Source organism: Arachis hypogaea, chromosome 3, assembly GCF_003086295.3.
Source record: "Arachis hypogaea cultivar Tifrunner chromosome 3, arahy.Tifrunner.gnm2.J5K5, whole genome shotgun sequence".
Taxonomy (NCBI): Eukaryota; Viridiplantae; Streptophyta; class Magnoliopsida; order Fabales; family Fabaceae; genus Arachis; species Arachis hypogaea.
In genome coordinates, this window is record NC_092038.1 from 21,811,838 (window position 1) to 21,830,735 (window position 18,898).

The 18,898-nt window shown below is 34.7% G+C and overlaps 1 protein-coding gene and 1 pseudogene across 1 annotated transcript; both read left to right on the plus strand.

The window, feature by feature from the left end:
- Positions 1–6,410: 6,410 nt before the first annotated feature.
- LOC112774522 (F-box/kelch-repeat protein SKIP6-like) lies at positions 6,411–7,574 on the plus strand (annotated as a pseudogene).
- A 3,945-nt stretch (positions 7,575–11,519) lies between these two features.
- On the plus strand, positions 11,520–13,347 carry LOC112789820 (leucine-rich repeat extensin-like protein 4). Its single transcript, XM_025831878.3, has one exon. The coding sequence runs from the start codon at positions 11,724–11,726 to the stop codon at positions 12,981–12,983; it is 1,260 nt and encodes a 419-aa protein (XP_025687663.1). The 5' UTR covers positions 11,520–11,723; the 3' UTR covers positions 12,984–13,347.
- The last annotated feature ends 5,551 nt before the right edge of the window (positions 13,348–18,898 follow it).

Sequence of the window (18,898 nt, forward strand, 5' to 3'; positions counted from 1 at the left end):
AAATCATTTTAGACATTACTTCTAAGATATTCTATCTTCCTCTATAGAAGAAGAAATTTGTACACCATGATAATTTTTAACCAAAAATTGTTCTTTTTATTTTCCAAAATGTCGTCTAACTAGTGACTAGTATGTTGGAATAAATTAATTTCAATAACCCAGATCATCCATATTAAATCACAAAAAATATAACATAATACGGAAGCGTACCTTTACTCATAAGAGTCAGAAATTGATGGAAGAATTTGGATCTTGTGATTCTTTCGATCTTCCTCAATCAAAGCCTTTTGTATTCCTAGTCGGCTGAACTGCAACTCTTTTGATGAGAAAGAGCAACAAAGGCGGCTTTGGTATATTGGGGACCGAAACCCTGAAGGTCTATTTATATTTGAGCATGGCACCCATTAAACCCTAAAGCCCAAATAAAATAGTATCTAAAACCCAAAAGATAATATATCTAAAATCCAAAAGGATAATTATCTAAGGAACAAAAGATAATATCTGGTTTTATTCTCATTTAATTCTAAATCAAAAGTAATAATGACTTATTCAATTAGCATTTATAACAATAAACGAGATCATCATTATATAAGTCATTTAATTTGAAATAGCATAATTTATTATTATAATTAATATATGTATTGCCCACAAATAAATTAGGAAATTAAATAATTTCCTAACAATCTCCCACTTGGGCTATACATATATCTTTCTTGACATAATCACATCTTATAAACTTTATGCGCGCATCTGAATGCTATTTCTCTCATTACTTTAACAATCAGGTCCGTCTCATACATTAGATATGGAACTACCACAGCTTTTATCACATTAAATGCTGTGACTAAACCACGCCAATCACCATCCTAATATACTTAACAATATAGATCAAATTTGGATGAGTAATATAGAAATTACATGCCAAGTGATCTCATGTATGTCTATTTCCAGTTGGTCCAACTTTAAAACTTTATTGAGATCAAACACAATACAAATATTACAAAATGAACATTTCACATAATATGAAATAACCATCAACTTAATTCTGCAGAAAAATAATTCAATATCTGTCATAGAACATATAGCATAAAATAAACTCCCACTAAACCAAGGCATCACAAATATTGACTCCTATTCGAGCAGTGTGTTCATGAAAGATTTTAGGGATCAATCCCTTGGTTAATGAGTCTGCTAGCATATACCCTGTTCCTGTATGTTCTATGGAAATTTGTTTTTCTTAAACTTTCTCCTTGACAACTAAGAACTTGATGTCTGTATGCTTCGATTTTGTCAAGCTCTTATTATTATTGGAGTATAGTACTGCTGACTTATTGTCACAAAATATCTTTAATGACCTTTTAATGTCATCTCCTATATGAAGCTCAGTGACAAAATTTTGTAACCATATGCCATGAAATCGGAATCAGAGTACCCAATGATCTCCAAATTTTCTGATCTCTGATAAGTAAACATGTAATCCTTTGTTCTTTTTAAATAATGCATTACGCGTTTTAACAGCTATCCAATGATCCATATCTAGATTGCTCAAGTATCTATCCAACACTCCCACTATAAATGATATATCGGGACATATGTAGACTTGAGCATACATTAAGCTCCCTAGTGTTGATGCATAAGGTTTATCATGCATTGATGTCCTCTCAAGATTATTTTTAGGGCATTGTTTGAGATTGAACTTGTCTTCTTTAATTACGGGTGTGTCCGTTGGTCTACATCTTTCCATGACTTATTTACTTAAAATCTTTTTGATATAGTTCTTTTGTGATAATCCAAGAATACCTTGAGAGTGATCTCTTAGTATCTCGATTCCTAATACAAAAGAGGCATCACCAAGATCTTTCATTTCGAATTTGTTCGATAGAAATTTCTTAGTTTAATGCAACAAGCCTATATCGTTATTGGCAAGCAGAACGTCATCAACTTATAAGACCAAAAAAAAAGTATTTACTCCCACTGAACTTGCGGTATACACATTCGTCTTATAATATTTACCTCAAAACCATATGAGATAATGACTTGATTAAACTTGAGATACCATTGACGGGAAGCTTGTTTGAGACCATATATGGATTTTCTCCTTTCTCTGTTGGATCTCCTTAATGACACCTCTTGAGGTTGTTGAGCTTGCTGTATGGGTTGGGATTGAGGAGGATTCTCATCATTTTCTTGTACTGTAGCAGTATCTCGAGCAATAATAATATTCTCATTGTTCTCTTGTATTGTAACTGGATCTACAGTGGGATTCCTATTTTGCTCTTATACTATAACTGTATCTTGAACAACAATAGGCACAAGGACCTGATCATTGTCAGTTACAGAATCCTCATCAAAAGCAACATTCCTAATATTTCCTTCCCCCCAAACTCAACATCCTCAAGAAATCTTGCATTTTCCGTTTCAAAAATAGACCTTGATGCAGGATTGTAAAACGTGTGCTCCCGTGAGCGCTCAGCGTAACTAACAAAGTAGCAACTAATTGTCCTTTAGTCCAATTTTCTTTCATGCGGCCTATAAGGTCGCGCCTCAGCTGGACATCCCCAAATATGCAGATGCTTTATACTGTGCCTTTTCCCAGTCCAAATTTCATACGGGGTTTTGTTAACTGCTTTGCTTGGCACCTTATTAAGGATGTACACTGTGGTCTTTAAGGCTTCTCCCCAGAGTGATTCAGGCAAGGAAGAATGACTAATCATACTTCTCATCATGTCCTTAAGAGTTCGGTTCTTTCGCTCTGCAATACCATTCACGCTAGGTTTGCCTGGCATGGTGTATTGCGGAAAATACCACACTCCTCTAGAAAAAGAGCAAAAGGCTCAAGACGTTGCTCACCTAAACCATCATATTTTCCGTATTATTCACCACCACGATCAAATTTGACAGCTTTAATTTTCTTTCCAAGTTGAAGTTCAACTTCATCTTTGAAAGACTTGAAAACATCCAAGGCTTGGGACTTTTCATGAATTAAATATAGATACCCGTAACGAGAGTAATCATCTATGAACGTAATAAAGTACCATTGTCTATTCCAAGAGACAGTATGGAATAGGCCACATATATTGGTATCTATTAGTTCTAAGACATCTTTAGCTCTCTCGACACCTAATTTCTTTTCGTTTGTCCTTTTCCCCTTTATGCACTCAATGCAGACGTCAAATTCCGCCAAATTTAGGGGTTCGAGAATTCCATCTGACACGAGCCTCTGAATTCTCTGTTTAGAGATGTGGCCTAGACGTTTGTGCCATAATGATGCCGAATTCTCATTTAGTTTTTGTTTTGTACCCGTTTGCAGTATTTCATTATTATAGGAATTTAAGTCAAGCCTATATAGATTATCCACCAAATGACCAAAGCAAATATTATTCGAATTATAAAAGAGATTGACTTTATTGTCTCCGAACGAACAAAAATATCCTGATTTGTCCAAACGAGAAACAGAAACCAAATTCCGTCTAAAATGACGGTATATAAAATGTCTCTAATAAATCCAAGTAAAATCCACTCTTGGAACATAATCTAAAGGTTCCTATAGCTTCGACTGCAACTATATTACCGTCTGCCACATAGATGTATCTTTCAGCATCACTTGGCGGTCAGCTCCACAGACAACCCTGCATAGTAATACTTACATGAGTAGTAGCAATAGAATCTACCCACCAAGTATCAACAGGTGCATAACTTAAACTAGCTTCGGAACAAACGAAAGTAAGAAATATACCCTTCTTTACACGCCAGGTGGCATATTTGGTACAATCCTTCTTCATGTGTCCCACCTTCTTACAGAAGAAACAAGTTGAAACTTGATCTTGTTTCTTAGCCTTTTTCTGCTGAGAAGGCATATCCACAGTGGTATCACGCTTTCTTTTATACTGAGAAGATGAAGCCATGTGAGGACTTTCAGTCTTATCTTGCTGTAGCCTCTCTTCTTCTTGCACACTGTGAGATATAAGCTCATTTAAGGACCAAGTGTCCTTCAGAGTGTTATAACTCACTTTGAATTGCCCAAAATGTGCAGGAAGGGAAATCAAAATGAAATACATGAGTAAATCTTCAGACAACTCTAACTTTAGTGCTTTCAATTTTGAAGCAAGATGAGACATTTCTATAATATACTCCCTTATGTTCCATTTACCTTTATACCTCATGGAGACAAGTTTGCTCAAAAGACTACTTGCCTCCGTCTTTTAGGAACTGTTTGGCATCTTTATCATCAAACGCTTCAGAAATTGAGCGTTTCATGATCATAATGCTCATTCGATTGGATCTTTCTCACTTCTCTATTTTAACCTCATTGAGATTTTCCAGAGTGGAAGTGGGTTTTTCCTCTCGAAGAGCTATATCTAGATCCATACAACCGAGAACAATCTCCATGATATCTTTCCAAACTTTAAAGTTTGAACCATTCAGCATAGGAATACTGATAATTTGTGCAGAAACATTGGTAGCTAAAGCTATAGTTTCTGGATTAGAACAAAAAGAACATGCAGTAAACATTAGTTAAATAACGAGAAAAATCCATATTGAGATATCTAGAACAACATTAATTTTCAATCTTTGGATAGAAAAATTAACTGTAAGTGATACTCTCATCGCAGTAATTAAATATTGTCAAAATTCATGTCACACATTAAGCCTTTCTTTGGACCGACTTAATGCGCACATGGAAACTTAAACTTTGCAACCTATTTATTACCGCATATATTTTCTATTAATTGGCCAAATAATAACCTTCTTTTGGGCCGATTATTGACCGAATAATTAATAAAAAATAAACAGAAGTGTGCAATGTTTATTATTTGGCCAAATAATAAACTTCCTTTGGCCCAATTATTGTCCGCATAAATAATAAGCATTACTTTATTTTTAATTAATTACCCAAATATGTATTTACCATCAATATGTGTATGTAATTCGACCAAATACAGACCTTCCTTTGGGCCGACCAATATTCGCATGAATTACATATCACCATATTCCTAATGTTTTAAATAAATTAATTTTCACAAAAGAGGTTACTTTTGGCAGCATAATGTTCAATCAATTTATTTCAAAATTAAATCTTTATAAAATAAATGGGTATAGTAATTCAAATTGTTACTAGTTTTCTTATGTAACAATTAAATAATATTTTTTATTATTCAAATATTATTAATGTATATTTGGTCAAATAAGATCTTTTTTTAAGTAGATCAATATTCGCATAAGTGACATATGCATAATAATCTTTATATCCTAAAAGGATAATCAATTAATTTTACACTAAATTAATAGTGCACACACAATTAAATCTTTAGACAATCCAAAATTTAGTAATATTTTATTGATATTTTAGATTCAATAATCAATTTTATGAGTATCAAAATATATATATATATATATATATATATATATATATATATATATATATATATAACAACTAAAACGTGCTTGGCTTACATTATAAGCACGCAACAATATACATATATATTTCTTAACGCAAACACAGGAGGGCATATCATATATATATATACATTGATGCACACACACAAACGCAAATAAGTTCATATATATGCGTGCAACGATTTTACCACGTAAACAACATACATATATATATTGATTCGATAATAGAAAAAATAAAATCGAATTTTTTTTATGATTAAATTATGGACAGCTCTAATACCACTTGTTGGAATAAATTAATTTCAATATAACATAATGCGGAAGCGTACCTTTACTCATAAAAGTCAGAAATTGATGAAAGAATTTGAATCTTGTAATTCTTTCGATCTTTCTCAATCAAAGCCTTCTGTATTCCTAAGCCTTCTGTATTGAACTGCAACTCTTTTGATGGAGAAAGAACAACAAAGCGGCTTAGGTATATTGGAGACCGAAACATTGAAGGTCTATTTATATTTGAGCATGACACCCATTAAATCCTAAAACCCAAATAAAATAGTATCTAAAGCCCAAAAGATAATATATCTAAAATTCAAAAGGATAATTATCTAAGGAATAAAAGATAATATCTGATTTTATTTTCATTTAATTCTAAATCAAAAGTAATAATGACTTATTCAATTAGTATTTATAACAATAAATGAGATCATCATTATATAAATCATTTAATTTGAAATAATATAATTTATAATTATAATTAATATATATATATTGTCCACAAATAAGTTAGGAAATTAACATAGTATCCATATGGAGGAAGCAAATGTACATAGTGTAGCGTTTGCCATTATCAATACTAGCGTCTTATTGGGCACTTAGGCATGTTAAGACGCATTTTAATATGAATAAATGACCATTTGTACCCATGAGAGATAAAAATGCTGACATTTGTACCTATGAAAGCTCGAAACTAATCTTGTATCTATGATAGATGCTGTCCGTGTGACAAAAATGCCATGGCTTGGATCCGAGCTTGGTTCGTAGGTTTCCAAACCTACGTGGCACTCCCAACCCTCCCCCCCAAGCCATATCTGAGCCAACCATTCACCATCATCATCTTCATCTTCTTCACCATCATCTCCATCTATCACTGTCTCTTCCCAGCCACCATAACCTCCATCACCATCACCTCAGCACCGCCACAGCCACCTCCTTCACCACAACCTCCGGCGATAACCCACACCGCCGCACCCCTTTCTCTTCTTCTTCCCCTCTTCTCACCTCCGCTGAGCCCAGAAACCACAGCGCCAGCTCCTCCTCTCCACCAAAGCCCAGAGCGGCAGCGGCCACCTTCTCCATTCCTGGGTCTCCTCTCGTCTGCCACCAAACAGCCGCGACACCCAACCTTCTCCCCCGCTATCGGCTCTGCCTACGCCGTTCTCGGTTCCACTATCTACGTCATCGGTGGCTCCATTAATGACGTTCTCTCCTCTCACATCTGGCTCCTCGACTGCCGCTTCCACCGATGGCGACGTGGACCCTCCATGCGCGTCGGCCGTGAGTTCGCCGCTACAGGAGTCGTCGACGAAAAGATTTACGTCATCGGAAGCTGTGTCGCCAAAAATTGGGCCAGGTCGGCCAACTAGGCGGAGGTTCTTGACCCCGCCTCCGAAAAATGGGAGCGCGTGGCGAGCCCTGCGGAGGTTCGGGAGAAGTGGATGCACGCAAGTGCCGTGGTGGACGGCAAGGTGTACGCCATGGCAGATCGCGGCGGCATCGCGTTGGATCCCCGATGCGGCGCTTTGGAGAGCGTGGGAACGGAGCTGGACCTCGGGTGGCGAGGGAGGGCGTGCGTGGTGGATGATATTCTTTATTGCTACGATTACTTGGGGAAGATTAAAGGGTTCGATGTGAAGAGTGGGGTATGGAAAGAGCTGAAGGGGTTGCCTCGGTTTTTGTGTGGTGCTACCATGGCTGATTTGGGTGGGAAGTTGGTTGTGGTGTGGGAGTGTGGTGGTGGGAATGGGAAAGACATGGACATTTGGTGTGCTGAGATTCAAGTTAGCAAGAAGAATGGTGAACTGTGGGGTGAGGTTGATTGGTTCGAGAAGGTTCTTTCTGTTCCCAAAGGCGAGTGGAGGTTATGGTGGCTGGGAAGAGACAGTGATGGATGGGGATGATGGTGAAGAAGATGACGATGATGATGGTGGCTTGGGGGGTGGAAGTGACACGTAGGTTCGAAAACCCACGAACCAAGCTCAGATCCAAGTTATGGCACTTTTGTCACACGGATAGCATCTATCATGGGTACAAGATTAGTTTCGAGCTTTCATGAGTACAAATGTTAGTGTTTTCATCTCTCATGGATACAAATGGTCATTTATTCATTTTAATATTTTTAGTAAAATTTTAGAGAAAAGGTCAATTTAGTCCCTGACCTTTTAATCCGCGGACATTTTCGTCTCTGAGCATTGGAAAATACATTTAAATCCCTGACGTTCCTGAAAATAAGACCGATCAGTCCCTCCGTCCATGAGCCACCCTCAGAGTGGACGAAAAACGCTAAGCTCTCCCTATACTTACCTGGCTCAACAGCGTTCCCACGTGGCACGTTAGTGGGATGGAGGTTTTGAAAACGGGACACATAAGTCCCTCTCACACAAGTAATTTTAGTAAAATGACTACATTGCCCTTAACCCTAATTCTATCCTCACCGCCTCTCTCCTCTTCACCTGCGCAGCCCCCAACCCTCCTCTCCTCACTCTTTCTGCCTTCTCAACCATACATACACAAAACAAATGCATTCACACACATGGAAGAGAGATCCGAGAAAGGAGATGTGTCGCCGGTAGGGTGTGGGCCGCCGTCACGCCATCGTCAAGCTGGAGGGAGGAGCCGTCGTCGCCACGCCTCACCGTCGAATCCCCACGCTGTTGTCGCTGCCGCTCCCGAAGAGAGGCGCCACTGGAGGGTCCTCGCCGCTGTTCTCGTGCTTCATCGTCGCCGTTTACCTTCCATCCAGCCCAAGCCGCCGCACAAGGGAGCCAAGGAAGAAGTAGCCGCCACTGTGCCATGCATCCCGCCGACCTGCCTTGAAGTTGCCGTCGTGGATCAGATCTGAGGCAAGAGAGAGAGAGAGACACGAAGAATGAAATCGCACGCTGCCATCGTCACCATTACTGAAATCTGAATAAGTCTTCTCCTCACCACCAGCCGCCACCATGAAGGAACGACCCAAACGAATTTTAGTATTAGGACAGCACTCAGAACAACGTCGTTTTGAGTGAGAGGGACTTATGTGTCTCGTTTTCAAACCTCCATCCCACTAACGTGCCACGTGGGAACGCCGTTGAGCCAGGTAAGCATAGGGGGAGCCAGCTCAGCATTTTTCGTCCGCTCTGAGGGTGGCTCATGGACGGAGGGACTGATCGGTCTTATTTTCAAAAACGTCAGGAATTTAAATATATTTTCCAATGCTTATGGACGAAAATGTCTGCGGGTTAAAAAGTCAGGGACTAAATTGTCCTTTTCTCAAAATTTTAAGTATTTTTTACGTTAATTTTTTATGAGAAAAAATATTACTTGTGCTATTATATAAATTTTAAATATTTATTGGTTTTATTTTTTAAAAGTATATTTTCAATGTATTAAATACATAAAAATTTAAAAGTTTATATAATTATATTCTTAATATATATTTTTGGAACACATTTTAATTAAATTCTTAAAATGTAATCTAAACTTAAAAACTTTATCAAATAGCAAGTTGGTTGCAAAATTTAATTATCATTTAGATTTGACTAACATGTGCTTTAAAAAGTATATATTAAGATTACCCATTAATTTTTTTTTTTTACAACAGAATTTTTTTTAATGTATTTATTTATTTGAAGGAAAGCCTTCAAGCAACTATTGAATTGTTTCCGTTATGCGAGATATATGTGCATCGAACTGCCTCTTTTTATACATTATGTAGTTATTAAAGTTGAAAATTTAAAATTTTTTACTAGTAATAATTTTATCCGTGCTAAAAAATGACATATTAACTAAATCCTTTAATATAAAGCAATCCTAAGTTATTGATAAAATTTATTATTTTTTACTAATATTTATCCAATTTTATATGTTAAATACTAAATTCTAAAGTCTAAACCACATAAAATTAAATTTTAATAGTATAAAAATAAGGTGTTAGATTCAAAATATTACGTAATATTGCTAAAAGAATGTTGCCTTGTAACATTTCTCTTTATTATAAGTTATAGATTATGCAAAGATACATATTTCATAAATCATAACTGATGCCATCATAAGTTATTCGTCGTACTTCAGTTTGTGGTATGAAGTCTATCCAATGCTCATTACTGCATAATCTTAACCAATATATTCATTTGAAAGATACATTCAACTAGTTCAAGCATTAATTTGAAGATGTAACACACTAACTGCCAAGAATTCAGAAGCATGAAGTAAACAAAATAAAATCAAAGTAATCATTTTATTTGCTCCAATGCATGATTTTCAAGAAACAAACTTGAATAAGAGGTAGTTGCCACTTAGGACTATGAATAGTGGAATCCAATTGGTGGACAAAAATTCTTCATTATCCCTTGGTTTTAAAGAAACCCCATTGTTTTTGTTTTGTCTCTTCCACTCTCTAAGAGAGTGTCCTTCTCCAGCTCCACTCAAACAACTTGGAAGGAGGTAAGTCCTTATAATGCGCATGGTCAAGTTTCCAAGGTCATGTGCAAATAGCATCAATAACACTATTGACTTTGCATAAAAGTACACGCCGTTTGTGTCATCCTATTAAACTATAACTTTTGCTAATAAGTGCCAACATTCTTTTTATAAGAAAAAAATTCAATAAATACATAACATTGGTTTGAAATTTTATGTTTTTGGATTTTCAATAAAAAAAATCTTATTTAACACCTCAACTAGTATTTAAACTACTTGTTAACTAAATCTTTAAACTATTGTAAGTTTATAGAGAAAAGTATTTAATTAAATTGTGATTTATCTATTCATAAATGAGTAAATATATATATATAAGAAATTAAGTAGGTCTAATTTACTCTATAAATTAGTTTAAAAGATAAGAGTTGTCTTACACTTATAAAAGGTATCAAGTTTTTAAACAGGTTTTGATACCATATAAAAAATCAAATGGACCTAATTTAAAAAATTAACTCAAAAAATAAAAGTTGTTTTATATTTATAAGAGCTATCAGACTTTTAATTTTAGATAATATAAAACTTGATAATATAATTCTTAAAAATATTATTAAGCATTTTTTAAAATACTAAATTAAATAAAAGTTACAAAGTCCAATATCTTGAAATCTTAAGAAGTAATTATACTTTTCTATTTTAATAGTTGGGAGGATATTCCGAAGTATCTATTAAAAAAATGAATTGTTTTTCTTCATAAATAAAAATGTATTTATCATAATAGAGATTAATGTGACTTCATGAATATATTAAATAGAATCCACTTAAATATTGAGGATAGAATAATTTCTAATTTCATCCTACACAGTATTAGGGATGGCAATACCACTCAAATGTGTGGATACCCACCCCGCACTGGGATGAGTTTTAGTAGGGCGGATTTTTGGGAGGGGCGGGGTGAAGTCGGGTTTATGTAATATTCGTCCTTATCCGTCCCGCTATATATAATATATATCATTTTAATATATAATATGTATAATATATGTAAAATAATTAGTAAATAATTAATAATATTGTATCATATTTAAATTTTTACTTTATTTATATTATATATGTGATGATAGTTATATAAATTTTGAAATTTAATTTTATTTATTGGATTTTAATAATTATAGGAGCGGGTAGGGGCAGAACGGGTACTCGTAGAGACGAGTTAGGGTTCAACGTTTTACTACCCGTAGATAGAAGCGGGACGAGTTCTATGCGAATTTTTGTACGGCAGAACGAGGTCGGGTAGAGCAAAAAAACCCGCCCCTACCTGTCCCGTTGTCACCCCTACACAGCATTTGTTGCATCTAGAAAACTCATTGGTAGAGAGTACTCTTGTAATCCCCCAGCCAACATTGGTTCCTAATTTTTTTTTTGTCATGTGACATTAACGTTAAGCATCACTTTACTACTTTAGCAGGTGGTTGTGATATTGTTTGGACTATGGAATCTATGTTTTTTTTTTTTCCTCGCTTACCAATTTTAAATTTTTGATTGTACTAATTTAAACATGTTCAAGATGACATGATTAAACAATAAGACTATGACTTTTTACTTCATTACATATATTGATTAAGTCATTAGTCATTTACCACTCACACAAAGAAATGGGTTTGCTTTCATCTTCTTATTCTTCTTCTTTCACCACTTTTGCTCTATTCCTCTTTCTTGTACAATTATCTTGCTTCTTCAATAACCTTAATGCAAAGCATAGTGTGGCCAATAGTCACAACAGGCGTGGCCACCATCACCACCACAACACCCAGAATCCCCCATTGAATCCGAGGCTTGATCGCGCCTTTCTTGCGCTGCAAGCATGGAAGAGTGTCATCTATTCCGACCCAAAAAACTTCACTGCCAATTGGGTAGGTCCTAGAGTTTGCAATTACACAGGTGTGTATTGTGCTCCATCACAAGATGACCCTAAAGTGACAGTTGTAGCAGGCATTGACCTTAACCACGGCGACATAGCCGGCTTCCTACCGGCGGAATTAGGCCTGCTTTCAGACCTTGCTCTGCTCCATCTCAACAGCAACCGCTTCTGCGGCATCCTCCCAAGAACACTAAGCAACCTCAGCCTCCTTCACGAGCTTGATCTTAGCAACAACAGATTTGTTGGACCTTTTCCAACGGTTGTTCTTTCCCTTCCTTCCCTCAGATACCTTGACATTCGGTTCAACGAATTCGAAGGCTCATTGCCTGTTGATCTCTTTAACAAAACCTTTGATGCAATATTTCTCAATAACAACCGTCTTAGCAGTTCCATCCCACGAAGCTTCGGCCGAATCTCGGCCTCTGTCCTGGTTTTTGCCAACAACAGATTCGGAGGCTGTCTTCCAGAAAGCATAGTGAACTTAGCTGAAACACTGGAAGAGCTTGTCATGATCAACACCAGTTTACAAGGTTGTTTGCCACAGCAAGTTGGATTTCTCTACAAATTAAGAGTATTTGATGTTAGTTTCAACAAAATTGTTGGCCCAATTCCTTATAGCCTTGCAGGGCTTTCTCATTTGGAGCAGCTCAATTTGGCACACAATATGATGACCGGCATAGTCCCTATGGGAGTTTGTGAGCTTCCCAACTTGGCGAATTTCACATTTTCTTATAACTTCTTCTGCGAGGAAGAGGGAATTTGCCGGAACTTGACATCTAAAAGAACTGTCTTTGATGATCGCCGCAACTGTTTGCCGGAGAAGCCGCTACAGAGGAGCAAGAAGGAGTGCAATGCTGTAAATCAGAACCCTGTTGATTGCATAAAACTTTGTTGTACCACAGAAGGTGGTTTTGGAAACAATGCCACAAGTTCTAGCTCAATGCCAACAATGCCTATTTCTGCACCTCCTTTTATTGCACCAAGCCACCCATGATCTGAATTAGACAATCACTTAGTACATTGTTATTAATGGTGTGTTAAGTTGTTCATCTATGTGTTTATATAGTTGTGTCATATGCTCAGTTGTACTATCTTTTTGCTTTCTTTGTTTTTAGGAGAATGTTGTATCTAGCATGTTTTCAGACTATCTTTATGTGAATACTAGGTTCAAATTTCAAAAGGTAAAGTTATTTGAAGGACATTACATTACATGCAGGAATTTGAAATTTTTTTTTTTTATCTTCTGAGAAAAGTGATCCATTTATGCTTTAAGAATGGATTAGTGTAGAATTGTTACTACTGTTAGTTTCCCAAGACATATCAATAAAAAGGGCAGATACAATCTTAGCATGTGTTAATCCCAGAAAATTTGGTATGCGATATACAATATGTCAATATCAAAAAGCAGCCGCTAAGAATAACTATCAAATTACTTGAAAAACCAGAAATGCTTTTACAAGAGTTAATATTGTTTTCATGGCCATTGACAGCATTAACCAGCATCCTTTTTTCACTTTGATATCAGTTGGTTAATTGTCTTTTTTGTTACAAAAGTAAAGAGTAGATGGAATTCACATTGGACACTGACACCCGGGGACGGACATAAGGGGGGCGAATGGAGGCCTCGACCCCAGTTTTTTTTTAAAAAATTAATAGTAATAAGTTATTATATATAATTTAATTTTTAAAAAAATTATTTAGTATTTAATCTAATATAAATAAAAGTTCAGTCCAATTTAAATATTAATAATTTTTAATATTTAAAAAGTAAATAACAATATTAAAAAAATTTTAAAAATATATTATTATTAATATTTTTAATTAAGTAAAAAATTTTAAATCTCATAAAGTGAATTCTTTTTCTTCTTATGACCATCTTTTTTTATTCATTTGGTATTAATTCTCTTTGTTTCAACTGTTACAATTAAGATATTTTTTTCAACTATGAATATTGTGAAAAATAATTCAGAAACAAAATGAAAGATGAATTTCTTGCTAATTATCTTTTAATTATATCGAAAAGAAAATTGTTGAAAAATTTAACATAAATTCTATTATCGATGAATTTTATGATATGAAGAATCGGCCACTTCATTAGTAAAAAATACACACATTTTTTGTACTTTAAAATATATTATCTATCGATATATTTTTGTAATACATTTTATACTATATAATTCTTTACATAATTTTTAATATTATATGTGTTATTGGCTCCCCATGATAACATTTCTGGATCCATCCCTGCTGGTACCATCAACATAATTTGCGATTTCACTGTTGTCTATTGCTTATTTAACCCTCTCAAAATTCTAACAGCATGTTCTTGGTCTCTATATTCTATTATGATCTTCAGTCCACATGAGTATGATGCTCCACAAGCACAGGTTGGGATTGGTTTGAACTCATCAAGTTCTTCCTAAATTCTCTTAAGTTTAGTAAAATATGCAGTGTGGATAGATCTCCCTGTTTCATTGCAAACATCTCCTCTTGAAGATAAGCTATCTGAACAAATCACCTTCATAGAATCTGTCATAGAATATGTGTTTGAGATCATTCCAGAATTTCGAAGTCACCTTACACCAAAGAACACTTTGAAGAATCTCTACGCTTAAGAAAGAATGCAACCATGATAGTACAAAGGTGTTGCATCTGTCTCAAGTTTCATAGGTTGAGTCCGTTTTTTTCAGGTTTCGGAATGGTTCCATCAACGAATCCTATCTTGTTCTTCGATTTGATGGATAGCCAAATCGATCTCGTCCATGAGTAATAAATTCGAGTTGTAAGAGGAGTTTGAGTTAGTAATAAACCTCGGCTTTCATTTGGATGGAGGTAGAAGGGACTTGTCTGGTTTTGAATCGGGTTTAATGTTGATATCCCTACTTACGTTTGAAGGCTGGTGTTCTGAGGGTTATTTGAAACGTTGATTTGGGTCTGAATGTGAAGTCCAGATCCCTTAATATGGTAGCGTTCGACTTCTTTGGTGCCGAGATGCTGCCTGTCCGAGTTCCTCATGAGGAGGTGGGGGTGATACCTGCAAGAGACTTCGATGTTTAAGTTAGCAAGGGTTTTAAGCAAGTTTTAAGTAGAGTAGAACGTGAATTATACCTGGGAGTTTCAGTGCATTTATAGTAGAGTAGCTAACCACCTTTGTTGGAGTAATTCTATCTTTTCTAGATGTAGCGGAGAAATATCCGGAGGTAGTCACTCATTCAAATCAAGTAGAACTGATCTCTTTGTTGATATCAAAGAGGTCGGGTTTATAATGAGGTCCACTTTTATTGGTGGACCTTTTGCGTTATTAGGCCTAGCTCTTATTTATTGGATTAAGGTATGAATAGTTGGCAAGTTAATTCATCAATCTCATGAGGTTTTGTAAATCACTCACTGAAAATATTTGTAGTTGCGAATTTTTTGGATTATCCGCTCCCGCTTCTTTATCTACCATGGATGTTGTAGAAAGAAGGGACAAAGTTCACAATTTTCACTTAGTAATATTTGCAGCTTCTCCAAGTTTACCGCAGCATGATAAAATTTGTTCTGAGCTGCAAATCTCTTGGTGAAAAATGAAGATTTTACCATGCAAGCTAAAAAAAAGAGAGAGATGTGTCTACTCCATTAGTGAAAAAATCGCACCTTTACAAAGACTAAAGGTGGAGCTATATATAGCCAAAAAGAAAAAAAAAGAAAAGACATAATACTAATTACCTCTTCATATTCTATACAGTTGTTACCTACTAATGTCATACAATACCCACTAAGCAGGGAGTACTAGTAGTACTCGTACATTAATAAATTTGGAGTAAACTATCATTTTTACCTACGAAAATTGAAAACAATCTATCCATAGAAGACAAAAATTATCATTTGTACTCATAAAAAATAGATTTTTGCAAGTAAAATCCAAACCCTAAAAAATTAAATAAAATTTTTAAACTAGCCTTCTCTCCACCACTACTACCATTATCTCTCCTCTGATCTCCCTCCCCTCCCCCCCCCCCTCTCTCTCAATTTTCTTAGTACCATCGTTTTGCCCTCCTCCTCAACCGTCATCGTAACCCCTTCACCACACTCCCTCATCGGTGTCAGACGCGACTCAACCGCACCAACACCACCATCACCAACATAATTATCTAACGCAAGCTCAGCCTCTGTCTATGCCGAAAAGAAACTCTAGATCTAAGGATGCTGCGATTATTGTGAGTGATTCGTTGGGATCTAAGGATGCCGCAGAGCGTCATGGTGGTCGATACCAATAGGTTGCTCCTTAGGGACCTTGAGAACAATGGCGAAGACTCCCCCGCTGCCAAGAAACTCAAATCGGAAAAGTTTCCTCTCAATTATGCTTTGTCTTCGCCACGGGCCTTTTCTGCATCTACCTCACTATGCCCGCCTCCAAGTTTGGCCGCATCAAGTTCTCACGCACCCTGTCCGATCTTCTCCTTAAGTAAATAAAGATCTCTCTTTTCATTATTATGTTATCATCTTCATAGATTTATTTGAATCAAATTAACATTAAATGAACATAGCATCATATTAGTTAGAATATTAGTGATTTAGATATGTGGGAGAAAGCCTTTTTTGTAAAGAAAAAGAAAAGAAAAGAAAAGAAAATTTTGGAATTTATTGTGTTGTTTTGAGTGCAAAAATGCGTTTGAATCTTTTTGTGTTGCTGAATTTGATGGATGAAACAATAGAGGAGGCGACAGGGTTGAAGTTTCGGAAGGTGAGGGGGAAGTGGAGCTTGCGATTGAAATCGGGGTCAAAGAGGTGGAGGGAAGAGGAAGGGTGGCGATGGCGGTGGTAGTGATGATAATGGAGGCAGTGATGGTAGTAGTTGGGAAGAAGAGTGATGGTAGAATTTGGGATCGGAGTCGTCAAGAACATTTAGAGAGAGAGAAGAGAGAGATTATGATAATAGTAATAGAGAGAAGGATAGTTTAAAAATTTTATTTTATTTTTTTAAATTTTAATAATTTTATTTGTAAAAATCTATTTTTTATAAGTACAAATAATAATATCTATCTTTTATAAATAGATGTGTCAGTGTTTTTAATTTTCATAAATACAAATGGTAGTTTTACTCATAATTTGACATGTCCAGCATTTTATTTTTAAAACCTTAATGTATCATTTTTCTTGCAGAATGTAACTGGTATAGAAAAGCTTTATGTTAACTATTGTATCTTTCGAGCTATTATTCTGCAGTCTGAATTGTGAATACCATCTTTTGAATATAATGTTCTTTCATACTCCATGAAGTAAATTTTATTTTGCTCCATAGAATATTCTCATTCATTCATTTCAAATAAATGAAATTGATGGGAAAAAATAATTTTACATCCTGGAGTAAATAAAAATTTAAGAATTTTTCAAACTTTATTGAATATTCACTATTCAAACTACATATGTAAGAAAAACATTATATTTGATATCAAAAACCATTGCGATATTAACTTACACGTGCATCTTTCAAGAAATTCACTGTAGGTATACTGTAGACGTTTTTTACAAAGGAGTAAACAGATAAATCTATTTTATATGTATCAAAATAAATGCCATGTTTTCTTAAAGCAATTGCAATGAAGTATTGTTTGGAATTTTAAATATGACATTACATCAAGTAAAATGGTTCCAAATTTCACTTCTCAATGAAATCGTTCTCATTTTTAGAGACAGTTTTATTTTTATAGATAATCAATTAAATTTTGTTATTTTGTACAAATTTAATAAATTAAAATAATTTTTATAACATATGATCTCATAAATACTAATTTATATTTTGTGAGACGTAAAATAAATTAAACTAAAATCAAATATTAAAATTATTTTTATTGTTAAAAAATAATATCTCATCTATGTTATCTATTGCCGCATCAATTTTTTTGCGAAGTTTGTAATTTTTATAAATTTTTGAATTTATTTTTTTTATATCTCTTCTCATTTAATAGTCTTTACTATCATTATCTCTTAATTAATAATAAATTTATTATCAGGCTATTTTCTAAAAAAAATTATCATATTATTTATTTATCATTAATTCTATGAATTAAAATATTAGTCTATTACTCTATTTTTATTATATTATAGATCAAATACTTTATGATACAGAATGAAACTCAAAATAAGATAGAAAATCAAAGAAAATCAGATTTGATCTTTATTAGATTAGATCAAATTTGATTTAAATTTAAATTTTTAAAAAATACTATTAAGTAAATTAGAACTAAATCAAATCTTCTAACAAACCCTAACAACAAAACAAACTAACATAGACTAAAAAGTCCTCTGAACACATATCATTCTCCCCCTCTACAAAAAAAAATCGTCTTCGAATCTTGTTCAATCACTTTTGAAAAACAATCTAGCAACTGAGTCTAATGTGCATGCCTTTTATTCAAGATTGGCCTGAACAATCAAATTCAAAACAAACTGCACTTTGTCGTATTTTGAATACGTGAGACATATTCCATGTTGCCGCTTACTATAGAATGGAATTGGTTGTCCTTCACTCTTTCTATCCATATTAATTCCTTCAAAATTCACCAATAGATCAGCAAAACTTTTAAAATCGGACATGTATACACTAGGCAATGCATGGTTAGATATACAGAAAACTAGAGATTTTTTGAATATCATAGACACTAATGCACTCTTGTCTAAACTACAACTTTCAAAATTTCTCTTACAAGTGTATTTATTTCTCTCAGTTTCTTTTTTTTCTCAATGACTCCTCTCTCTCACTATTCTCTGACTTTTTCTCAAAATCCTCTCTTTCACTCAATGACTTTCAAAATTTCTCTTACAAGTGTATTTATTTCTCTCAGTTTCTTTTTTTTCTCAATGACTCCTCTCTCTCACTATTCTCTGACTTTTTCTCAAAATCCTCTCTTTCACTCATTGATTCTT